Source organism: Oncorhynchus nerka, linkage group LG7, assembly GCF_034236695.1.
Source record: "Oncorhynchus nerka isolate Pitt River linkage group LG7, Oner_Uvic_2.0, whole genome shotgun sequence".
Classification (NCBI taxonomy): domain Eukaryota; kingdom Metazoa; phylum Chordata; class Actinopteri; order Salmoniformes; family Salmonidae; genus Oncorhynchus; species Oncorhynchus nerka.
Genome location: NC_088402.1, coordinates 35054075 through 35081125, shown reverse-complemented (window position 1 = coordinate 35081125; position 27051 = coordinate 35054075). Strand labels below are relative to the sequence as shown.

The window sequence follows — 27051 nt, the reverse complement described above, 5'->3', positions numbered from 1 at the left end:
ATTCTGACCGTCGTGGGTGATGGGAGCCGCTCACGCTGCCTTACGGAAGACATCCTCCTTCTCCTAAAGGTAGTGGGATTTAACTACTATGGGAGGCTCCCGATTCTTCGGTGCGGATTATATGCTTCAGTGCGCATGGTTAAGAGTGGGGGCGTAATCAAGGCATAGGATTTCCTGTAGCAGTTTAGCTATGGACTGGGTTGGCCGCATTCCACCTATGGTCTAGAGTCCCTCTCTCAAGCTGAAAATGCGACCGTTCCCCCGGCGCTGTCTGTACTCGAGGTCCTCAACCTTGGAAGGGAGTTTGATGACATCTGTTGATAGCCTGTTGACTTGCTCTTCCAGTGTCACCACTTTGTCGGAGTAAACATTTGAACCATCTTCCAGGCTATTCAGACGGGTGTCTTGTCTCGCCAAGTCTTCGTTAACGGAGTCAATCTTTGTTGATCTCGGTGGCAATAATAGCTATTTGTACGGATAGGTCAGTGGATCGTGACTCCACCTTAGCCAGCACAGTCTGTTTAATGATAGCCGCCATTACCATGGCTAGGTCGGGGGGGGATCAGAGTCCTTGTCAGGTGATCCCGAGGCTTCAGCAGAGGCCTGCTCCTTTGTGGCCCGTAGCCGTTGTCTCAAGTTTTTACGATTTAAAAGGCAAAACATTTCAGGGAAAAAAGACAGATTAGTGAATTGGGTTCGATTCCAAATTAAATGTTACAAAATAAGTATTAATAGTAAATTGTTGGCCCTGGATCGGAGCACCAAGAAAAAGCATCTTCACATGTTGCTGCTCACCAGCGCACCCCGTCATCAGCAAACTTAATGATGGTATTGAAGTTGTGCTTTGCTACGCAGTCGTGGGTGAACAGGGAGTACAGGAGGGGACTAAGCACACATCCCTGAGGGTCCCCAGTGTTGATGATCAGCGTGGCAGACGTGTTGTTGCCTACCCATACCACCTGGGGACGGCCCGTCAGGAAGTCCAGGTTCCAGTTGCACAGGGAAGTGTTTAGTCCCATGGTCCTTAGCTTTGTGATGACATTTGTGGGCACTATAGTGTTGAACGCTGAGCTGTAGTCAATGAACAGCATTCTCACAGGTGTTCCTTTTGTCCAGGTGGGAAAGGGCAATGTGGAGTGCGATTTGATATTGCGTAATCTGTGGATCTGTTGGGGCGGTATGCGAATTGGATTGGGTCTAGGGTATCCGGGATGATGCTGTTGTGAGCCATTACCAGCCTTTCAAAACACTTCATGGCTACCAACATGAGTGCTATGGGGCGGTAATAATTTAGGCAGGTTACCTTCTCTTCCTTGGGCACAGGGACTATGGTGGCCTGCTTGAAACATGTTGGTATTATAGACTCGAGACAGGGAGAGGTTGAAAATGTTAGTGAAGACACTTGCCAGTTGTCCCGCGCGTGCTTTGAGTACACGTCCTGGTAATCCGTCTGGCACCGCGGCTTTGTCAATGTTGACCTGTTTAAAGGTCTTGCTCACATCGGCTACCTAGCGTGTTATCACACAGTCGTCCGGAACAGCTGGAACTCTCATGCATTCTTTAGTGTTGCTTGCGTCGAAGTGAGTATAAAAGACATTTAGCTCGTCTGGTAGGCTCACGTCACTGGGCAGCTCTCGGCTGGGTTTCCCTTTATAGTCCGTAATAGTTTTCAAACCCTGCCACGTCTGACGAGCGTCAGTCGGTGTAGTAGGATTAAATCTTAATCCTGTATTCACGCTTTTCCTGTTTGATGGTTCGTCTGAAGGCGTAGCGGGATTTCTTATAAGCGTCCGGATTAGTGTCCCGCTCCTTGAAAGCAGCAGCTCTAGCCTTGAGCTCAATGTGGATGTAGCCTGTTATCCATGGCTTCTGGTTGAGATATGTACGTATGGTCACTGTGGAGACGCCGCCGATGACTGAGGTGGTATATTTTTTTTATACCATTGGATGAATCTTGGAACATATTCTAGTCTGTGCTAGCAAAACAGCCCTGTAGCGTAGCATCCGCATCATCTGACCAGTTCCGTATTGAGGGAGTCACTGGTACTTTGAATAGGTCTTAAGCTCAACAAAGCATGCAATCTAAAAGACCAAATGCAACCACCCTGAGTAGAAGCTGAATGTAGTTATGTGTTAATTGAGGAGTTTGACAATGATTTTCCTCCACCTGCCAGGTATTGTCTCTTCTACCCCATTGCTCTTCATATTGAGAAGCACTTAGTGGGTTCAACCACTTGATCACCTGAGGGATATTATTATACCTCACATGGTGTGGTTTGCTTTGTACAAAACCTCTAGGGGCCTTTTGAAGGACAACACTGTCCTTACTCTAGTTGTTCCCCTTCTCGTTCTAGCCCTTTTTATCAATGTTATTTTTTTGCCTAAGCCATAGCCTTTTACATCATGTCCAAAGTGTTTCCATGCCATAGTAACTTTTCGTTTTGATTTTTGGCATTGCTAAAGGGTCTAGCAAGCCTCAATGTAACAGTGCTTGCCTACTTTCCCTGATATAATTTTTCCATGTCCTCATAAGTGATGTGTGGGAGGGAATTGAAGCACCATCATGGTATGATGTGAGTACCTGAGTACTTGAGCTGTCATTCAAGCCCTGTGTTTTACATCCTTGAGACATTGATGCTGAACTAAATATTAATGTATTTTGAAAGATGATTGTGGGAAGACCTGACCATACTTAAGGTGTGCAACACACACACACAAACACACAGACCCCCTTGCTCCAGCAGGCTTTTCTCAAAACATTTATTGCATGATTAGTCATTACCTGCATGATGACATTGGATGCCGGGTACGATGTTCGTGATGAGACGAGAGTCCTCCTCACACGCACTCAAGACTAATCTTGTAATGTTGAGGACAACTTGGCAAAGAAGTTATTTAACTGCAATTTACCTGATTGTGTTTTTTTGGGTTGTTCATAGCTGGAGTTTGATTGCATTCAGGCAACTTTCTCCCTTTGTTTGAGTGTGTGTGAGCATTTTTCATTGCATTGAAGAGATTGCATGTATAAATAAGTTCACCAGTTACTTGACAAACTGATACTAGGGGTGAGCTAAGCTACCAGCTAATGTTTAAGCCACTACATCACAAATGTTCTAACGTTTTGATTCAAAGACAATATGAAGCGGCGAACAACGATTCTAAGTTGTCGTGAATGTTATCTTTTTGATCATTGAATAAATTAAAGCTACTTGCTTATTGATTGCAGATGGGATATTCCTCCGATGGAAAGAACGAGAGAAAACAAAGTGGAAAGAAGGAAAGGGCAAAATCACAAATGAAAAGCAGAGGCTCACAGAAAGAAAAGGTCATATTTATTTTACAGTTCAGTTGCACCTCTACTACTTTCCGCCTCAGCCTATCAGAGTTGTTCAGTTCCCCATTATAATAATGCAGTTTTTCAGTGATGATGAATGGAGACTTGCCCCTCAGGGTGTGAATGGAAATGAATTGCGTTCGGAATCCATTATGTTATGCAGTGTTTGATGAATGGAGACTCACTCAGTAGTGTGAATTGAAATGTCTTCAGGCTATGTTTATACAATCAGCCCCTGGAACATCCATGATGGCGGTCACTCAACCTTTTTGGCCCCTTGATGTGTTTAGTTATTAATGTTATACCCGCAATTCATGCAATCCTTTTAATCTATTGACTGCATTTACTGATGTTCAGTTGGGACTCTTTGCATTATAGCCTAACTTATTATGACATGAAGAGTACCTACTCTATAACAGTTTTTAATTTAATTTAAATGTCAAATTGCTCAAAGGTTAAAAGATTATGGCAGAAACCTGAACAGCCTCAACCAGTATACACAATGTTCACGTCCATTCCTAAATGACCACATCTCTCGATTGTATATCTGAATTAGCAGCATTTCTGTTCCCTCACCAAGAGAGGGAGCCACTCTACTTCCTGCATCAGCCCATTGTCTCAGGTGCACTTGTTGCCATAACAGCACAGATACTAGTGTTTCCCTCGCTTCCATGGAAGTTAATGTGTTTGTGAGTGCGTCTGTACTGGGGCGCACTGGGACTCATCTGATTTGAATCCACCATCCTTATAATGGTCATGCCTTTAGCTTGCCTAGCCGTCACTATCTCATGTTTCCAGGGGATCGTCAACGCAGTGTGGAAGTGTGTGCTTGTCTGTAAACGGGGATGATGACAGGGCTGTTGTCGTTCTTCTCCCTCCTGCCGGTCCGTCTGCTGAAGAAGAGAGGAGATGAGGAAGAAGGAGAGGAAGATGAAGAGGTCAGGAGGAAGATGGCAGTTAGTGGAATCGTTTCGTCACAAGTTGGAGGGGATGGCTCTTCCTGTCCAGATCATCAGGTCATCACTACTGAGAGGTATGACTATAGAACGATATAAATGTTTCAAGTTTCTATTTCATTTATATTGTAGAAAATGTATTTAACTCCAGTGCACGTCATGATTTTACCTCTGCACATTTTATTGGACCCGACCTATCCTAAAATGTCTAAGTATAAGCTGTGTTCTATACTGAATATGACTATGTAATATTTTTATATAAGTGGGTTAATTCAACAGGAGCTCTTAAAGAACAATATTACAACACAAAAAAAGAGTTAATTCAAAAACAGATTTATGTAGTGACTATGACAAAGGACCACAACCAAAGCACTTGTGCGATATGCATCTTGCCAACCTCACCCGTATCCAAAACATTTGTTTCAAGTGAATGAAAGACCATAATATTTTGTCCCACCAACTTTTCTTCTCTTCTTTCCTCAGGAATCTGCTGCGTAAGGCCAACGAGAGCCTCCGCCAGGTGCTGAGTGATGTGCTCAAGACCACAGCGGCCGCTGAGGAGACCATTGGACGCCACGTGGAGGGGCTGCTGGTACCCCCATCCTCCTCACAGAGACCCACCTGGCAGAGAGCTGCTGGCGAGCCCTTCAGGCCTGCCACAGAGGCTGCGGGAGGTTAGTTGAGCAGCCAATTCCAAATCAACCCCTACCACCTGTGCATGTTTTGATAAGTAAAATGGAGTGAGCATTATGGCTCCCCGGGCCTTACTGGTGTCACAGTTCATTTACATTTCTAACCAACACATCTGATTACACTTAACTGAAGACCATGATTAGTAGCTAGGGCTGTGACAAATGTGTGACACCAATCAGGCCACCTTGGGGATCGAAGTCTTGGAAGAGCTCTATCTCTCTCCATCAAGATGATTTAGGTTTTATTAAATAGATCCAGACAAAACCAGAAGAGGTGCAAGGGTTGAGGGCTCGCTGTGTGAAAGAAATATACACAGGACCAGAAGGAAAGATGGGGAGAGAGAGAATACTTATTGCCATGGAAAATGTCAGATTTCATTTTATATGAATTTTAATTGGCTGCTAACAAGGCCTGCCAGTGGCAATACTGGTTTGAAAATCTAAAGAGGTCCTGACTGACTGGTTACCTTCTACCTTTCTCTATGGCATCAGAGTAAGGGAAGTCAGGTTAAAATATATAAAGGAGTTGCTACGCATCACATTGAATTAATTGTGGATGTACACTGAGCGTATAAAACATTAGGAACATCTGCTCTTTCCATGACATAGACTGACCAGTTGAATCCATGTGAAAGCTATGCTCCTTTATTGATGTCATTTGTTGATGTCATTTGTTAAATCCACTTCAATCAGTATAGACGAAGGGGAGGAGACAGGTTAAAGAAGGATTTTTAAGCCTTGAGACAATTGAGACATGGATTGTGTATGTGTACCATTCAGAGGGTGAATGGGCAAGACAAAAGATTTAAGTGCCTTTGAACGGTGTATGGTAGGCACACCGGTTTGAGTGTCAACAACTGCAAAGCTGCTGGATTTTTCATGCTCAACAGTTTCCAGTGTGTATCAAGAATGTTCCACCAGCCAGCATCCCTGTGGAACACTTTCGACACCTTGTAGAGTGCAAGCCCTAACGAATTGAGGCTGTTCTGAGGGCAAAAGGGGTTGCAACTCAATATTAGAAGGCATTCCTAATGTTTTGTGCTCTTTGTGTGTACAGTATCATCAATTTTGCCAATATGCAGTTTGTGTGGAAGTCAACTGGATTACAGGGTTGGGGTCAATTCCATTTAAACTCAAGTCAATTCAACAAGTGAACCAAACTCCAATTCAAAATGTTCCTCATTGAAAATCGTAGAAGAGAATTGGAATTGAAATATTAGTATACTCCCTGAATTGAATGGAATTTAAATGGAATTGATCCAAACAAGGCTGCTAGGATACAGGGGAAATTCATACATGTAATATCAATGCAAATTTCACTTTATTGTACAAATATTTTCATCATACAACCTTCGTAATGCTGACCAAAACATGAAAAATGATCACGTTTGTATCTTTTCATCATTACAGCCAATGGCTGCTTAGTGCACAAAAATCTGTTTCATTATGCAGACTGAGAGAGAAATACACTTGATCCCCCAGGGACTATAGAATTCATGGCATTTTGTTTGCCCTGCGCCTAACATTGTTAAAAATCAAGTTCCCACAGCTGCCAGAGGAAAAGCAGTCCAGCCAGACTGACAGACCTGTCACTAGTAGGCATCGTTTCAGAATCACATGCTGTAACTGATGAATCATAGGAATGAATCCAACTCTGAAGGTGACATGGCAGACTCTTATTGTAGAGCTCAAGAGTTTTTCCTGGTCAATTGAGGTCAGGTGCACGCACTTGTTCAAGGGCACAACCTCCAGTATACCCTACCCTGGATTTGAACCTGCCATTTTATGGTCCAACCACTCCCTAACTATCAGACAATAATCGTTATGCCATTATACTTCTTAGTGTCTACAGTATAGTCTCATCTCTCATATGTTGGTATGTGGCCCAAAGGTGGAGTCGTCAAATGTGACAAGTGTGTTTAAGAAACAACACCCTGCCAAGCGTAGCCATATGTCTCTCTCCCTTCTGTGTCTACAGGCTTAAGAGGATACTGCCAGATTCTGGCATTTAAGTGAAATGACGAAGTCTACAGGTACAGTAGCAATGCTACCGTGCCTGTAGACTTCCAGTCATTGCGCTAACACCAGTTAGCATTGGCTTGTGATGTTAACTCTAACTTCCTTCATACTGTACGCAGACACATAAAAATTGTATCCACAAGTTCATCTGACTCTGGGTAAGTAGAACAAGGCCTTAAATGCCAGAACCTCGCAGTATCCTTTTAAGCTCCAAAGTCAAGTAAACAGCTGCCTGCCCTCTCGACACACACGAAACATGCATATGTGTGTACACACAGATACTGTAGTGTGCAAGTATACACATAAAACAAACACACAGACACCTATGCATTAATGCAAAAATAGGTGAATTATTGTGGTTAGATTTTACAGTTCAGAGAACTAGCTATTTAACCAACCCCTTACCTTTTTACAACTTTTCATACGGTCTGGTATTTTATCAATGAATTAGAGCTGTTGACAGGGTTAATTTGACTGTCAAGTGAACTTGATGTTTGGGTGAACAAAATAATTATCAATGTGCACAATAGTACTGACTCCTTTTAAAGATTCTAAGATATTTTATTTTATTCTGATTTTGTTCAGTAGCATCATGTCCGTTATTTGCTGTTTAGTTCTGTGTGTGGTCGTGTCTAGGGTGGCACTACCAGTCAGCTAGGATAGAGTCTGTAACCTCTGTTTTCATGGATTATACTTGTACATTATGTAGCAGTTTGAATGTGATATTGGCACAAGGACAGTGCTCAGTCTACTAGATCAAGGAAGGGATGGGCAACTCCAGTCTTCGGAAGCCTTGTGTCTGATTAACATCTGGGATACTATCCCTTATATTATAATATGTTGATAAATGCTTTGGCCAAAAATGTATTCTTTGAATAAAAATAATCAAATTAATGACTGGTTGATATTGGTGACAATTAACACTATTGTTTCCAATTAAGTGTTTTCTCCTGACAATTAACCTTGCCCTCTATTTTGGTCGTTCATGCCCAGATGCGTTGGCGACTGAGAGTTGCCAGGGAAGCGAGCCTGGGGTGGACAATGTGAGCGCGTGGTCGGGCGAGACGGAGACTGACGAGGGCCTGGAGATGTCCCAGCAGATGATGACGGACAGTCACAGCCTGTTGCCGGAGCTTCAGCTGGAGAACGAGGAGTACCTCATGAATATTAGCTTCCGCCTCCAGGCTGCCGTGGAGAAACTGCTGGTGGCCATTACTGAGACGACCAATCAGGTACATCACAGCATAATAAATTGTGGGACCACACAGAAAATGTATCTGTTCTGTTTAACTATACATTTTCCTGTGAATCAAAGTACCAAAAGCTATTTTTGATGTCTTGTACAAATTGACAGTCATTTAAAAGGCCGTTTTTGATTAAATCAAGGTGGAGCAATCTAAAGGCACTCTGACATACAGTGAACTCCAAAAGTATTGGGACAGTGACACATATTTTATTATTTTTGCTCTGTACTCCAGCACTTTGGATTTGAAAGGATACAATGACTTTAAAGTGCAGACTGTCAGCTTTAATTTGTGGCTATTTTAATCCATATCGGGTGAACTGTTTAGAAATTACAGCACTTTTTGTACATAGTCTCCCATTTTAGGGGACCAAAGGTATTGGGACAAGTTCACTTATGTGTATTAAAGTAGTAAAAAAGTTTAGTATTTGGTCCCATATTCATAACACGCAATAACTACAGTGGGGAGAACAAGTATTTGATACACTGCCGATTTTGCAGGTTTTCCTACTTACAAAGCATTTTAGAGGTCTGTAATTTTTATCATAGGTACACTTCAACTGTGAGAGACGGAATCTTAAAATAAAAAATCAAGAAAATCACATATGATTTTTAAGTAATTAATTTGCATTTTATTGCATGACATAAGTATTTGATCACCTACCAACCAGTAAGAATTCCAGCTCTCACAGACATGTTAGTTTTTCTTTAAGAAGCCCTTCTGTTCTCCACTCATTACCTGTATTAACTGCACCTGTTTGAACTTGTTACCTGTATAAAAGACACCTGTCCACACACTCAATCAAACAGACTCCAACCTCTCCACAATGGCCAAGACTAGAGAGCTGTGTAAGGACATCAAGGATAAAATTGTAGACCTGCACAAGGCTGGGATGGGCTACAGGACAATAGGCAAGCAGCTTGGTGAGAAGGCAACAACTGTTGGCGCAATTATTAGAAAATGGAAGAAGTTCAAGATGATGGTCAATCACCCTCTGTCCATGCAAGATCTCACCTCGTGGGGCATCAATGATCATGCGGAAGGTGAGGGATCAGCCCAGAACTACACGGCAGGACCTGGTCAATGACCTGAAGAGAGCTAGGACCACAGTCTCAAAGAAAACCATTAGTAACACACTACGGCGTCATGGATTAAAATCCTGCAGCACACGCAAGGTCCCCCTGCTCAAGCCAGCGCATGTCCAGGCCCGTCTGAAGTTTGGGAGAAGGTCATGTGGTCTGATGAGACGACAATAGAGCTTTTTGGTCTAAACTCCACTTGCTGTGTTTGGAGGAAGAAGAAGGATGAGGACAACCCCAAGAACACCATCCTAACCGTGAAGCATGGAGGTGGAAACATCATTCTTTGGGGATGCTTTTCTGCAACGGTCACAGGATGACTGCACCATATTGAGGGGAGAATAGATGGGGCCATGTATCGTGAGATCTTGGCCAACAACCTCCTTCCCTCAGTAAGAGGGTCGTGGCTGGCTCTTCCAGCATGACAACGACCCGAAACACACAGCCAGGGCAACTAAGGAGTGGCTCCGTAAGAAGCATCTCAAGGTCCTGGAGTGGCCTAGCCTGTCTCCAGACCTGAACGCAATAGAAAATCTTTGGAGGGAGCTGAAAGTCCATATTGCCCAGCGACAGCCCCGAAACCTGAAGGATCTGGAGAAGGTCTGTATGGAGGAGTGGGCCAAAATCCCTGCTGCAGTGTGTGCAAACCTGGTCAAGAACTACAGGAAACATATGATCTCTGTAATTGCAAACAAAGGTTTCTGTACCAAATATTAAGTTCTGCTTTTCTGATGTATCAAATACTTATGTCATGCAATTCAGAGACTTGTCCCGAAGCCACTCCTGTGTTGTCTTGGCAGTGTGCTTATGGTCGTTGTCCTGTTGTTAGGTGAACCTTCACCCCAGTCTGAAGTCCTAAGAGCACTGGAGCAGGTTTTCATCATGGATCTCTCTGTACTTTGCTCTGTTCATCTTTCCTTGATCCTGACTAGTCTCCCAGTCCCTGCCACTGAAAAACATCCCCACAGCATGATACTGCTGCCACCATGCTTCACCGTAGGGATGGTGCCAGGTTTCCTCCAGACGGGAAGCTTGGTATTCGGGCCAAAGAGTTCAATCTTGGTTTCATCAGACCAGAGAATCTTGTTTCTCATGGTCTGAAAATCTTTAGGTGCCTTTTGGCAATCTCCAAGCGGGCTGTCATGTGCATTTTACTGAGGGGTGACTTCCGTCTCTCCACTCAACCATCTTGGCTTGATTGGTAGAGTGCTGCAGAGATGATTGTCCTTCTGGAAGGTTCTCCCATCTCCACATAGGAACTCTGTAGTTCTGTCAGAGGGATCATCAAGTTCTTGGTCACCTCCATGACCAAGGTCTTTCTGATTGCTCAGTTTGGCCGGGCGGCCAGCTCTAGGAAGAGTCTTGGTGATTCCAAACTTATTCCATTTAAGGATGGAACTGTGTTCTTGGGGACATTCAATGCTGCAGACATTATTTTGGTACACACATCTGTGCCTCGACACAATCCTGTCTTGGAGCTCTATGGACAATTCCTTCGACCTCATGGCTTGGTTTTTGATCTGACATACAGGTGTAGACAGGTGTTTGCCTTTCCAAATAATGTCCAATCAAATTAATTGATTCATGAGGGGGAAGAAAATAGAAGACTCTAACGTAACAAAATATGGAAAAAGTTAAGGCGTCTGAATACTTTCCGAATGCACGGTATATTCAAAAGTACGTGGACACCCCTTAAAATTTGTGGATTCTGCTATTTCAGCCACACCTGTTGCTGACAGGTGCATAAAATCGTGCACACAGCCATGCAATCTCCATAGACAAACACTGGCTGTAGAATTGCCTTACTGAAGAGGTCAGTGGCTTTCAACATGGCACCGTCATAGAATGCCACCTTTCCAACAAGTCAGTTTGTTAAATTTCTGCCCTGCTAGAGCTACCCCGGTCAACTGTAAGTTCTGTTATTGTGAAGTGGAAACGTCTAGGAGCAACAATGGCTCAGCCGCGAAGTGGTAAGCCACACCAGCTCACAGAATGGGACTACCGAGTGCAGAATCACGTAGAGCGTACGAGTCAATTCTCACTACCTAGTTCCAAACTGCCTCTGGAAGCAACATCAGCACAATAACTGCTTCGTGAAATGAGTTTCCATGACCGAGCAGCCGCACACAAGCCAAAGATCATCATGCGCAATGCCAAGCGTCGGCTGGGGTGGTGTAAAGCTCTCCTCCATTGGAGCAGTGGAAATGCGTTCTCTGGAGTGATGAATCACGCCTCACCATGATTCAGTCCTACTGTAAAGTTTGGTGGAGAATAAATAATGGTCTGGGGCTGCTGTTCATGGTTTGGACTAGGCCCCTTAGTTCCAGTGAAGGGGCATCTTAATGCTACAGCATACAATTACATTCTAGACAATTCTGTGCTTCAAACTTTGTTTCAGCACGACAATGCCCCTGTGTACAAAGTGAGGTCCATACAGAAATGGTTTGTCGATCGGTTTGAAAGAACTTGACTGACTTGCACAGAGCCCTGACTTCAAACCTTATCGAATGCCTTTGGGATGAATTGGAACACTGACTGCGAAGCCAGGCCTAAATGCCCAACATCAGTGCCCGACCTCACTAATACTCTTGTGGTTGAATGGAAGAAAGTACCTGCTGCAATGTTCCAACATCTGGTGGAAAACCTTCCCAGAAGAGTGGAGGCTGTTATAGCAGCAAAGGGGGGACCAACTCTATATTAATGCCCATGATTTTGTAATGAGATGTTTGATGAGCAGGTACAACATGAAAAAATGTAATTGTCCCAATACTCACTGTATCTAGCGCTATCATTTTTTTTAAATTCTAGCGATATCAGTGATATCAGTTTTGCTATTCACATCGCGGCAAGGAAACAAAACACATAGCGAATTTAACTTCTTTAGGAAAACAACCCTCATGTTGGAAACAAACATCATGTTGTCATCCAGAGTCACATTTATTTTGCAAGCTATAGCACACAATATTTTACATACAGCAGGTTTTTAAAGGACCAAAGTGTTCAGTCTGCTTTGTGTTTTCATTTTTGGAATGAAAATAATATTGCTTTACTGGTATCATCACTGCCCTGGCGGTAGGCCACATACTGTAAATACACCGTTCCGGGTACTGTGTGTGAGCAAAATACCAGCGCTGTACAACTGTTGGTAATGAATGGCTTTGTCACCTAAACATGGTCTTAATATTCCCATATTGTTACTTAATTCAAGTTAGCTGTGGCTGTTAAGTTCTAGGAAGCTACAACTACATTAATGTACTCTTTGTGAAATGCATGACATGCATGCAGTTATTGTCAAAAGTGTAAATGGCCAGTCACTGACAATACACAATGCCTTTTGCACAGTCATAACCCCCTGTGGTATTTGAGTCTGGTCACACCTAGTCCCTTTAGAGATGAGACTGCAGAATCCTCTTTGCAAGGAGATAGCTGTAGCTAGAATTCATTCACCACACAATAGGGCTGTCTCATTCCTAGCGGTTGCCTGTAGATACTGGCCGATTTGCATAGAGCTTTGTCTCCCTTCCTCCCCCTATTCTAATCCAGTTGAACTCTGACGACTCCTCCCCCTCAGGCTACTACTGCCCGTGCACTGTGCATCTGTCCTCTGCCAACCTAGAGATACTTTATACATCATTCAAATGTGGTACAGTTTCTGCATCATGCTACTTCTTATTTTCCGTTTGTCCTATTACTCAGTGTAGTAGTTGAGGACAATAATTAATGTAGTGTCAACGCTACAGAAATCACTGATTTTACGATGGTTGTGTTGATCCATAAAACATCAACATTGGTTTAACATTGAAATAATGTTGTGCTAGGGTCAGTGTAGGTTTTAGTGATTCACTGCTTGCTTCCATTTGATGGAAAAAGGCTCAACTTTGTGTGGAAACTTCTCTTGAATCATGTTGTATGATATAAGCATATTCCAATACGCCTTTAAGAGAGCTCATATCAGGTGTTTAAAAACCAAACAAGCCACCTGTAACTTTAGCTTGATGTTACACAGATAGACTGTGTGAGCGTGTGTCCGTGTGTGGAGATAAATTCAATATCTCTAGCTCCCTACTCGGACAGCCCAATAAAGTCAGCAGTTTGTGTACTCTGAACCAGTCGGCGAGTTTAAAGTTTCAACCTTAAATCAATCAAATAATTTTTTTTTTGTATGGAATGTTGACGGAGGATTATGTGAATACATGTCAAATACTAAGTGTAATTTCAAAATAGTGAGAGAGTGCCTTCAGAAAGTATTCATACCCCTTGACTTATTCCACATTTTGTTACAGCCTGATTTCAAAATTTATATTTTATCTACACAGAATACCCCATAATGACAAGTGAAAATATTTATTGAAAATTAAATATAGAAATATCTCATTTACATACAGTACCAGTCAAAAGTTTAGACACCTACTCATTCAGGGCTTTTTCTTTTGTTTGGACTATTTTCTACATTGTAGAATAATAGTGAAGACATCAAAACTATGAAATAACACATGAAATCATGTTGTAACCGAATAAAAATATATTTTCTATATGAGATTCTTCAAAGTAGCCACCCTTTGCCTTGATGACAGCTTTTCACGTTTAAATCAGATTAGAGGGGAACAATTAAAAAACACAGTGGAACTGGCATTTCTAGAGTGTTGAAAGATTCCAAGAGCAAAGTAGTCTCCATCAATGAAAAAATATGGAACTACCCAGACTGTGGGTAGAGCTGGCTGTCGGACCAAACTGAGCAACTGAGCAAGAAGGACCTTGGTCAGGGAGGTGCCCAAGAACCCAATGACCACTCTGACAGAACTTCAGAGTTCCTTGGCTGAGATGGGAAAACCTGCCAGAAGGACAACCGTCTCCATAGCACTGGGCTTAATGGGAGAGTGGTCAGACTGAAGCCACTCCTGAGAAAAAGGCATATGACAGCACACATAGAATTTGCTCAAGGGAACGTGTAAGACTGAGAGCATAAGGCAAAAGATGGTGTTCTGGTGAGACAAAACTCTTTGGCCTGAATGCAAAGTGCTATGAGGAAAAACAGGTTCTGCTCATCCCCTGTCTAACACCATCCCTACCGTAAAGCATGGTGGTGGCAGCATCATGCTATGGGGATGCTTTTCAGTGGCAGGTAAATGGGAGACTGGTAAGGATAGAGGAAACAGTGAATGGAGCAAAATACAGGAAAATCCTTGATGATAACCTGCTTTAGAGTACAAACAACCTTAGACTGGGACGAAGATTTTACGTTCCAACAGGACAATGACCCCAAGCATACAGTCAAATAAACGCTGGATTAACTTCAGAACAAGAAAGTGAAAGTCCTTTTGTCAAGGGGTATGAATACTTTCTGAAGGCACTGTAACTGCCTAGTGATGGGAAGGCAAGCTCAGAAATCAATCATGCTCTCCGCCTTCACAAGACCGACTGGTTCATTTAAAGGGATAGTTCGGGATTTTGCCAATGAGGCCCTTTATCTACTTCCCCAGAGTCAGATAAACTTGTGGATACCATTTCTATGTCACAGCTTGCAGTTTGATGGAGGTTGCCAACTAGCGTTATCGCAATTGCTAACTTGCGTTAGAGCAATTACTGGACATATACAGTGGGGCAAAAAAGTATTTAGTCAGCCACCAATTGTGCAAGTTCTCCCACTTAAAAAGATGAGAGGCCTGTAATTTTCATCATAGGTACACTTCAACTATGACAGACAAAATGAGAGAAAAAATCCAGAAAATCACATTGTATTTTTAATGAATGTATTTGCAAATTATGGTGGAAAATAAGTATTTGGTCAATAACAGAAGTTTATCTCAATACTTTGTTATATACCCTTTGTTGGCAATGACAGAGGTCAAATGTTTTCTGTAAGTCTTCACAAGATTTTCACACTGTTGCTGGTATTTTGGCCCATTCCTCCATGCAGATCTCCTCTAGAGAAGTGATGTTTTGGGGCTGTTGCTGGGCAGCACGGACTTTCAACTCACTCCAAAGATTTTCTATGGGGTTGAGATCTGGAGACTGGCTAGGCCACTCCAGGACCTTGAAATGCTTCTTACGAAGCCACTCCTTCGTTGCCCGGGCGGTGTGTTTGGGATCATTGTCATGCTGAAAGACCCAGCCACGTTTCATCTTCAATGCCCTTGCTGATGGAAGGAAGTTTTCACTCAAAATCTCACGATACATGGCCCCATTCATTCTTTCCTTTACACGGATCAGTCTTCCTGGTCCCTTTGCAGAAAAACAGCCCCAAAGCATGATGTTTCCACCCCCATGCTTCACAGTAGGTATGGTGTTCTTTGGATGCAACTCAGCATTCTTTGTCCTCCAAACACGACGAGTTGAGTTTTTACCAAAAAGTTATATTTTGGTTTCATCTGACCATATGACATTCTCCCAATCTTCTTCTGGATCATCCAAATGCTCTCTAGCAAACTTCAGGCGGGCCTGGACATGTACTGGCTTAACCAGGGGGACACGTCTGGATTTGAGTCCCTGGCGGCGTAGTGTGTTACTGATGGTAGACTTTGTTACTTTGGTCCCAGCTCTCTGCAGGTCATTCACTAGGTCCCCCCGTGTGGTTCTGGGATTTTTTCTCACCGTTCTTGTGATCATTTTGACCCCACGGGGTGAGATCTTGCGTGGAGCCCCAGATCGAGGGAGATTATCAGTGGTCTTGTATGTCTTCCATTTCCTAATAATTGCTCCCACAGTTGATTTCTTCAAACCAAGCTGCTTACCTATTGCAGATTCAGTCTTCCCAGCCTGGTGCAGGTCTACAATTTTGTTTCTGGTGTCCTTTGACAGCTCTTTGGTCTTGGCCATAGTGGAGTTTGGAGTGTGACTGTTTGAGGTTGTGGACAGGTGTCTTATATACTGATAACAAGTTCAAACAGGTGCCATTAATACAGGTAACGAGTGGAGGACAGAGGAGCCTCTTAAAGAAGTGTTCAGGTCTGTGCGAGCCAGAAATCTTGCTTGTTTGTAGGTGACCAAATACTTATTTTCCACCATAATTTGCAAATAAATTCATAAATCTCAATGTGATTTTCTGTATTTTTTTTTCTCATTTTGTCTGTCATAGTTGAAGTGTACCTATGATGAAAATTACAGGCCTCATCTTTTTAAGTGGGAGAACTTGCACAATTGGTGGCTGACTAAATAAGTTTTTGCCCCACTGTATGGGAATAGCTACCATGCTAGTTAAAGGTAGTTTCTTGAGCCAATGCTAACTTCTTTCATACTGGACACAGATACATAACAAATTGTATCCACATGTTCATATGACTCTGGGGACAGTTCCTAACTATCCCTTTAATGTTATTCCTTCCAGAATGAATTGATTAGATCTGCATTGGTTCCTTGTGAGTGAATGATCATTAATGATTGTGGATCGTTGTTTCCTGTCTGGAGGGCCAGGTTGTGTGAAGAAGGCTTAATGTAATGAGTTTCTCTGGAATGTTAAGTGTCCTGTCGGTTGGCTTTGGAAATAATTTGCTGGAGTTGGTGTTGCTCACTAATCCTCCTAATATAGATCATTGAGAGCGACATGTTGGGCCGACGTGTTGATTGTGTAGGTCCATTACTGTTTTACAGTTCACTTGCTCACAAGATCGAAGGAGACAATGCCTAAGTCAGTTCATCTGCACTGACGTGGAATATAAATCTGGTTTGACAAGCTCCTGCAAAAAGGCTGTGTGTGTATGAGGGTGTGAGGGAGAGGGAAAATGTCTATTTGCAAAGCTATACCTGCCCAACTAGCCCAGGGGGTTGAAACCACGCTGACTATTCCCTCCCCCTTTTCACTGAACAATACCCTGCCGATGCTATGCATCCAGGAAGTGAAAGAGAGGGAGAGAGAGACTGCCTGCTGCAAAACTCTCTGGGAGAACAGTTTAGACTGCAACCTCTTCTTTTGTGTCTGTTTCGAGAGACACAGTGAAAGTCAGGCTGGGATATTAGTAGAGACTGGGAGCGGGCAAGAGTGAGGAACATGGAGCTAGAAAACTGGTGACAAACAACAGAAAGAAGTTAGAGGCTACAGGGATAGATCAAGAATGAGAGGGAGAATGAAAGAGGGAGAGAGAGTTTGACAGAAGAGAAAGAATTGCAGCGAGAGCCCCACTGGCGGCTTCAGAGTTCACCCTTGGTTGGCTGCCCATTGTGTAAAGCAGTTAAGGGGGGACCGGGAGGCTTCCCTTCCCTGCGGATCGGTGCTGCGTTGCTGTGGCGGCATGGAATTGTTAATGAGCTTCCATAGGGAGGGAGAGGGCGAGCGAGGGAGTGGGAGTGAGTACTGCTGAGGGGCAGGGTCACGCTGTGCTCTGAAAGAGTGAGTAAAATAGACAGAGAGAAAAGCCTGACTGAGAGAGATGCACAGGATCTTAAAGCTAGGTTTCTCTTTATTTTATCCCTCCCCAGTTGCGCTCAGGATTCACATGTGCAAGATGTGACTTCAAACTTTCTCCCCCAGGAAGGATTACACGAGGAGAAGCACTACCGGTATCTCTTATTTTCTGACTTAAAACTTTGTTTTGTTGTTTCAAGGGTTTACCTAGTTCTCAGTATTTACCTGGGACCTTTTTTGTCTCTTCACTGTGGTACGCCATGCTCGTGGATCTGAGTCTGAACTGCGACTCGTGTGTTTACCCAAGGCTCTGTGCTTGGCAGCTCCGTAGAAACTGTTGCCTAGAACCCGGCTACGTCATCGGGACTTGTCTGCTCTCCGCTGCTGTTCCCTCTTGGGCCTCCGCTGAAGACTCCATCCATGGTAGCAGGTGCATTGTAGATGCTGAAAGGAACACTGGAGGGAAGAGGATGGAAAGCACTACAAGGATAAACTAGTAGGTCATTGAAAGCAGTTAAATTGTCTACCACCATGGATTCCTACCGCTCATACTGGAATTCGAGCCACCAGGCCATGTGGGTGGAAGGGGAAGATCAGGATGTGTACGAGGTGGAATCTCGTGTGCCCCTGCCCCGGCCTTTCCCCCTCTCGAGCGTCCTCAATGAGAAAAACGCGGTGGTGGTACAGACTCAAATATCACACGTCAACCACAGGACCAATGGTCACCTCCTTAAGGTGATCTCTAAGATCTCCCTCCCCACACCACCCTATACAGTAAGTTACCATTCAGCTGCTGGCCTGCCATGTAACCTATATGAAACTGTATAACTAGTGAGTAAATCTGACTCCGTCTGGACAGTTATCTTATTTATCTGAATGAAAGTGTCTTTCTAAACTGCAGTTTTGTCCATTATTTTATACAGTACATGACTTACATACCCCTGCTATATCGGGAGTCTACACGTATACATTATCCTGCTAACTTAATTGGCAGCAATAGTTTTGACTGGGCAACTTGTGCAGTGTAAAACACAGTGAGAGTATTGTATACAGTCCTAGATCTCCCTGCTCTGCTTTCATCTGAGCAGGTGAGCAAAAAATGACTCCAAGATTTCAGCGTGGCACAGTCGCGTGACTACATCCTGGTTGTCATAATGTTGCAGTTGTGACCTTTGCTGTTGTGGGAGTCTCGCCCTGTAAAACCAACTGCATGTGAGTTGTGGTGCTAATAAGTCAGGGGTTTATTGCACAATAGCAATTCCATGATAATTCAGCCAGGAAAGAAGGCTTTTGTGAATGCGTCACAGGGCAATGTCTACTAAACGTGCCTCATCTGTGTCCGAAGTTAAAGGGTTATGATTGAAATGGCATGTCATACATGTTATGTTGGTTCCTTGATCAGTGTCAAACTGGGGCATAGGTTTACTCATTTTTAATAAGAATACTTATATGGCATGCATTTTCACCAACATAACTTTATAGAAAATGACCGCATGTGTACAATTATCCCACAATGATAAGGCAATAGGCCTAGTTGTAGCTATGCAGGTTCAGTATGTTGAGTACTTGAAGCGAGTGAGAATATTTACACTGGCATGATGTGCCACTGTACAACTCAAGATTTACCACTAAACTGTATACAGCTAACCATCTCCACACATCTGTACATTGCCCTGTAGTTGTTTTTGGGATACTCCTTTAAGCATAACAATACAGGCCATGTGTGTTGTGAACCCACTGTTTCACTCTGTGTATCTTATGTGCTAAGTGAAATCATCCATTATCCTGAAGTGGGCTACAGCTTTGATTAAGTGGTCATAATTGTTTTACTTTCTCTTAGGACACTAACTGGAAACCATTACTGGTGATCATAAATATGACATTATACTGACTGTCACAAGGCTCAGCATATTGTCCATAATGAGAGGTTATGTCCTAAATTACAGAAGAGATGCCCATTCATTCATGGCATGGGATATATTTAATAATATAACATGTTCCATTGAGCAGATTTTAAAAATCCAAAACAACTTTCAGTGCACTGAGTGCGCACATTTCTTGTATATGTGATCACAATAGGAATCGAATCCACAACCCTGGTGTTGCTAGTGCCATGCTTTTTTACCAACTGAGCCGCACTGTGTGGACCAACTTGTTTCAAGGCTTTATGTATCGGAACTTCTAACTCAGAATTATTCACCACCTCAACCAGTATTTCCTTATAGGTTCTTTGCTCACTAAGTCATTATCTTTGTCTCTCCACCCATCTTACCAACCCTGATCAGCTGGAACATGCACGCGTCACCCAGACGGAGCTGATGCGCGAGTCCTTCCGCCACAACCAGGAGATGGGCGATCTGCTGCGGCGGCAGGAGGATCTGCAGGAGAGGCTGGTGGAGGAGGGGCGTGCCCGCGAGCAGCTGGCCCTGGAGCTCCACAGGGCTGAGGGTGAGTGGCGGGGGGGGGGGGGTTGTGTTTGTGGATGGGGTTGTTTTTAAATGTGGGTGGGTGTGTGTGTGTTTGAAGGGCAGTGAGAATGCCATATGACGAGTGGAAGTGTGTGTCTGGGGTTGTTTGTGGGGGATGGTGTGTGTTGTGTGATTTGGTGAGTCAGATGGCTAGGGGATCTGTGGGTGAAACAGAAATTAATATATACTGTAGAACTGGTGTGTGAGTACTTTAGATGGCAAAGGAAAGTGTCTGTGTGTAATTAAAGATTTAGCAATTGTTTGTGAACAATTACATTTCCATACACTACACTTGAAATCTAGTATTAAGAGATTTATGCTCCAATTTACCATGTTTTTAATAGTGTAGTGACACATTCTGCGCCATCAGCACATTCAATGCTCCATGCCAAACATCCTTGTCGGAGGTAGTGATTATGATGTTACATCCCTATCAGGAACAGCTGACCGACGAGAGGCGTGACAGGTTCACACACGTGACACAGCCCACCCGATTCACTAACAACGCTCAGTTCCACACACTGTTAAGCAAATGAAGACATATTTTCATCCATTGGCTTGTTAATAGTAACATGTACAGTGCCTTCAGAAAGTATTCACACGCCTTGACTATTTCAACATTTTGTTGTTACAGCCTGAATTTTAAATTAATTTGAGATTTTTTTGTCACTGGCATACAGACAATATTCAATGTCAAAGTGGAATTATGTTTTTGGGAATTTTGTAGTAATGAATAAAAAATTAAAAGCTGAAATGTTCAGCCCCTTTGTTATGGCAAGCTTAAATAAGTAGAAATTTGCTTATCAAGTCACATAAGTTACATGGACTCACTTTGTGTGCAACTTTGTGTGCAATAATAGTGTTCTACTTCAGGTAGCGTCCCACCTGGCCAACAACCGGTGTAATTGCAGAGCGTGAAATTCAAACTACAGTATTATTTAACTTTCATAAAATCACAAGTGTAATGCATAAAAAGAAAGCTTAATCCAGCCACTGTGTCAGATTTCAAAAAAGCTTTACGGCGAAAGCATACCATGCGATTATCTGAGCGCCCTGCATACAAACACATGAAAAACACATTTCAACCGGGCAGGTGCGACACAAAAGTCAGAAATAGCGATATAAAAAATGCCTTACCTTTGGATCTTCTTCTGTTGGCACTCCAAAAGGTCCCAGTTACATCACAAACAGTCCTTTTGTTCGATAATGTCCTTCTTTATATCCATATAAACTCAGTTTAGCTGCGCACTTCAGTCAATAATCTGCCCACTTTCCCTCCATCAGAATGCATACAAAATGAATCCCAAACGTTACTAATAAACTTTTCCAAACAAGTCAACGTTTATAATCAAACCTTAGGTACCCTAATACGTAAATAAATGATCTCGTCCGCGCGCTTGGAAACACTACAGCCAAAATGGGAGCCACCTAGAAAAACAAAAATTTCTGGCAAATCTTTCTGAAAACCAGCCTGAAACTCTTTCTGAAGACTGTGGACATCTAGTGGAAGCCCTAGGATCTGCAATCTGGGAGGACTTGGCCTGGCCTTATAATAGAATTGATAGCCATTGAAAATAGTGGGAGGCTGAATTATTTTTTGGGTGGGGGGGGTTGTCCTCTGGGTTTCGCCTGCCATTACAGTTCTGTTATACTCGGACACCATTTTAATAGTTTTAGAGTGTTTTCTATTCAAATCTACCAATTATATGCAGATTCTAGCTTCTGGGCCTGAGTAACAGGCAGTTTACTTTGGGCACGCTTTTCATCCGGGCGTCAAAATACTGCCCCCTACCCAAGAGAGGTTAACATGATTTCTGAATGACTACCTCATCTCTGTACCCCACACATACAATTATCTGTAAGGTTCCTATGTCCAGCAATGAATTTCAAACACAGATTCAACCACAAAGACTGGGGAGGTTTTCCAATGCCTCGCAAAGAAAGGTTACCTATTGGTTGATGGGTTTTTAAAAAAGCAGACATTGAATATCCCTTTGAGCATGGTGAAGTTATTCATTTCACTTTGGATGGTGTATCAATCCACCCAGTCACTACAAAGATACAGGTTTCCTTCCCAGCTCAGTTGCCAGAGAGGAAGGAAACCTCAGGAATTTCACCATGAGGCCAATGGTGACTTTAAAACAGTTAGAGTGTAATGGCTGTGATAGGTGGAAAAATGAGGATGTATCAACAACTTTGTAGTTGCTCTACAATACTAACATAATTGACAGAGTGAAAAGAAGGAAGCCTGTACAGAATAAATATGCCAAAACATGTATCCTATTTGCAACAAGGCACTAAAGTAATACCGCAAAAGAAGTGGCAAAGCAATTTACTTTTTGTCCTGAATACAAAGTGTTATGTTTGGGGCAAATCCAATATAACACTTTACTGAGTACCACTTTCCATATTTTCAAGTAGAGTGGTGGCTGCATCATGAGGACTGTGGAGCTTCTCAGGGTAAAAAAGAAACCGAATAGCAGGCAAAATACTAGAGGCAAACCTGGATCAGTCTGCTTTCCAACGGACACTGGGAGATGAATTCACCTTTCACCAAGACAATATCCTAGAACACAAGGCCAATTCTACACTGGAGTTGCTTACCAAGAAGACTTTGAATGTTCCTGAGTGGGCGAGTGAGTTCTGATTTAAATCAACTCTAAAATGTATGGCTAGACCTGAAAATTGATATTTAGCAATGACCTATATCGACATAACATAACATAGATGGCATCATGAGGTAGGAAAAGTATGTGGATATATTGAAGCAACATCTCAAGACATCGGTCAGGAAGTTAAAGCTTGGTCGCAAAGGGGTCTTCCAAATGGACAATGACCCCAAGCATACTTCCAAAGTTGTGGCAAAATGGCTTAAGGACAACAAAGTCAGGTATTGGAGTGGCCATCACAAAGCCCTGACCTCAATTCTATAGAAAATTTGTGGACAGAACTGAAAATGCGTGTGCGAGCAAGGAGGCCTAGAAACCTGACTCGGTTACACCAGCTTAGAAACCTGACTCAGTTACACAAGCTCTGTCTGGTGGAATGGGCCAGAATTCACCCAATTTATTGTGGGAAGCTTGTGGAAGGCTACCCGAAACGTTTGAACCAAGTTAAACAATTTAAAGGCAATGCTACCAAATACGAATTGAGTGTATGTAAACTTCTGACCAACTGGGAATGTGATGTGAAAAATAAAAGCTGAAATAAATCATTATCTGTACTATTATTCTGACATTTCACATTCTTAAAATAAAGTGGTGAGCCTAACTGACCTAAAACAGGGAATTCTTACTAGGATTAAATGTCAGGAATTGTGAAACTGAGTTTAAATGTTTTTGGCTAAGATGTATGTAAACTTCCGACTTCAACTGTATATATGTCAAATGTGATAGGATTCTGAAGTATGAAAAATATTTGCTTTCATAAAGTCATCTCCCAACTGCTGCTTGATGTTTGGTGATAATGCTAACCTTTGAAATGTTCACCAGCATTGTTGAAGTTTTGGGATATGTCTTCATCTGCGTACGTTTCTGAAATGCGACTTTTTTTAAATAGAGTAAATACACGCAGCCAAATGTAGCTGGACAAATAAGATAAGGAGAGTACTTTAAGTGTTTCTGCCTCTACATATGCTTTTTTTCATGACTCACACATAGGGTAGAAGGACATTCTTATTCACAGACTTGTATACTAAAAAGAAAACATCACCCAGACATTTAAAGTTTAATAAATCACTACTACCTGCAATTACGTGATTTGACCGGCTGTATTAGCCTACATATTTCAACATGCATTTCAGGCGCTTAAAAGCTTTCGAGCACGCCTCCATCCAAAATGACTCGGTCTTCCTCCATCCACATATTCAAACACGGTTAATGTCAAGCCGTAATGATTTCCTGCTTTTGTCCTGTCTGATTCACTATGTAATACCTAGGTTTTGGTGTGGAAAACTGATTTCAATGAAGACTGAGGAACAGGCTCATGGTTGCCTGATTCTGAAAATGTTAGCCAGGCTCTGAGACCACTCAAGTCTCTTGGGGGGAGTTATGATGTAGTTCTGTATTATGTTTTACAGAGGATAGGTTTTATAGTAGAGCATTAGAGCGAGACATAGACTTTTAAGAAGGGGAAAGGGGATACCTAGTCAGTTGCGCAACTGAATGCATTCAACCGAAATTTGTCCAACACATTTAACCCAACCTCTGAATCAGACATCCATGTCATCGGTGCCCAGGGACTAGTTGTTGTGGGGTTTAACTGCATTGCTCAAGGAAATATAATGACATCGGGATGCCATTGTGGACATTTTGTAGCAAAGGGCCTCAAGTGTGTGCAGAGATTACACATTTGGTGAGACAGTGCTGTCCATAACATGCAAGTGAGTTGTAGTGTGTGCATGCGTGTGTGGCAGCCAATGTCAGCACAGTGGTTAGTTTGATTTGCACCCTGATCGATGGTCCTCTATTTGCACCTAATCATACGCAATTTGTTTCCATGAGACAGAGATGACACAGATTCTCTCATAGGACTAGAAGAGCCTTATGCGTTTCAGCCATAAGGGATTTCTTCCTGAGCATGAGTAAATTTAGTTTTAATCGGTCATGGAAATAAAAGTGCTGAAAACATGTTGGCTCACTATTTAAAAAGATGGAGAACAAGCAATAGGATGAAAAATATAGTTTTGGCGCCGGTACAGCTGACTAGCGCCGTCTAACACTACCAAGCAACAACAACAAAAAATTATACTTGGAGTCAAAGTAATTTATATTGTCCAAACTAATAATAATAATAATAATAATATTGCTATCTGTAAGTGTATTGATTCCCCCCTCCCATCACTACCCAGAGGGCAAAACTGCCATTTCTGTCTTTAATGAGATCATATCAACCAGTTTTGGCTGTTGTAGTACCTGGAGGGTGAAACCAGGAGGCCATCACAAGCTTCCAGTGTTAGGCTATATCAGACATCTGATATTATCAAAATGCATATAGGCTTCATGACTGTGGCCTAATAAAATGACACGATACGTAAGACCAGAGCCGTCTCATCAGTACTCAATTATCAACTTTTATTTTTATCAGCTTTATTATAAATCGTAACTTCCTTAACAAACCGTGAATTGTTGGTTGGTGGATTGATTCTGACAATCAACCTCTTATCATCAGAGGAATGCAGATCCAAGAGTGCTGAGTTTCTGGTAAAAGGCCCCTTGCCACGAGAGCAGCATTCCAAGTTTCAACATATGAGTTAACACATCAGTTATTGTTTAAACTACCCTGTCATTTTAGTTAATTAATCAATTAATATAGTGTTGCTGTGCTCGTTAACCTTTTAATTCAACACACAAACAACATTTGTATCAATTTACACTAGCTAGATTTCCATCCAATTGGTGACCAGATTTTCATGTGAATATCTTTTTTTTTGCATACATTTTTCTTCTAGCGTTTTCCCATCGGAGATGTTTCCATCAAATTTACTTGTTACGGATTAAAGCCTATGCGTGATGACGTAGTGTGCATAAAAATACCTTTTGCGGTTAAATTACCATTTACCAATAAAAAATACAAATAAAAAACAGGGTAAATGTGTTTCCATCACATTTTCAACTCTACTGATGGTTTTGTCACACAAATGGCGTTTTATATAGCGAATGTGCTCACTCTGGTGTTGGCATGTACGCTCTAGCCAACAGGTCTTAGATACAGTGCAGGTATAGCCTACATGAGATTATTGACAAAAGAGCAAGATTATTTTTAGTTGTCAAACTGCAGCCAAGCATCTATCATCATGTCACCAGAATAAGACCCTCGATTTAGAAAGGAGCATCAAACTCATCACCGTGCAGGCCTCCCTAGTGGCGCAGCGGCCTAAGGCACTGCATCGGAGTGTTGCGTCACTACAGCCTGGGAGTCCCATAGGGCGGCGCACAATTGGCCCAGCGTTGTCCTGGTTAGGGGAGGTTGTGGCCGGGGGGGTTTACTTGGTCAAAGTGGGAGGGCAACACAACCTATGATTACATGACTCCAAGTTTACTTTGATATGATGGTGATTTTATCAACATTTGCATATAAAATCGTTTCCACCGCCATTTCTTGCATAATTCATTTTACAGACACAAAGATCCCACATTGGACGTCATTGTAAATAAGAATTTGTTCTTAATTGACTCACCTGGATAAATAAAGGTTAAATCAAAAAATGTTATTGTGTATTTTGTTTTGAACATTTGGAAAGTTTACGGACAAATTAGCTGTTTCCATCAGGCCTGTCGTGATGTTTTTTTTTTAACTGACGTACTTTACTCGCTTAAAAGGTTGGATGGAAACCTCGTTAGTGACAGCGTTGAAATCTTAAAGGTTGGCCCATATAGGAGTTGTCATTTTTATGTAGAAGGCTTTCTTGGAGTGGTCTAATCCACTGTAAATTATTAAATATTGGGAATGTAACTAAGATGCATTCCTTAGTTGTTATAAATGTGTTACTTCTACGTGGGTTCGTATACTTTTGTAATACTAACAGAATAAATGAAGACAGAAGGGTCGAGCCACCCATTCAAATGATTTGTGTTTACAGTAAACAAAGAGATCAGTTGGAGCACCGCAACCTTATGTAACTCATCAACACAACAATGTTCTTGGAAGAACATCTGACAAACATATTCGCCTCACCTATTTAGTATAGCTACTACATACTAGATATGATTTTGTAAGGAATCTCTATCAGATCTTTGGGAACATTGCTAGTATGTACTCACGTCTTCCAAACAGATTTATCATCAGCTGAATTACATGCCAGTAGTGCATTTGCCTAGTGACCGGTAACAAGATGTTTAATAATAGAATATTTCATTGCATTCGTTGGCAGCTTAGCCCTCTAGACTACACTCTGTCTAGTTAAATTGGTCTGACATTCTG

At 42.4% G+C, this 27051-nt stretch overlaps 1 protein-coding gene across 12 annotated transcripts in view; it reads left to right on the top strand.

Moving 5' to 3' along the window:
- Nucleotides 1-27051, top strand: part of LOC115131523 (A-kinase anchor protein 9-like) — a 117808-nt gene that overhangs the window by 60186 nt on the left and 30571 nt on the right. For 11 of the 12 annotated variants that reach the window (XM_065020458.1, XM_065020457.1, XM_065020454.1 and 8 more), the window contains 4 exons: nucleotides 4234-4367; nucleotides 4774-4964; nucleotides 7995-8233; nucleotides 19948-20110. In XM_065020458.1, coding sequence (XP_064876530.1) covers nucleotides 4234-4367; nucleotides 4774-4964; nucleotides 7995-8233; nucleotides 19948-20110 — 727 coding nt within the window. The remainder of the gene's footprint in view (nucleotides 1-4233; nucleotides 4368-4773; nucleotides 4965-7994; nucleotides 8234-19947; nucleotides 20111-27051) is intronic. The other variant, XM_065020451.1, reaches the window with a different exon arrangement.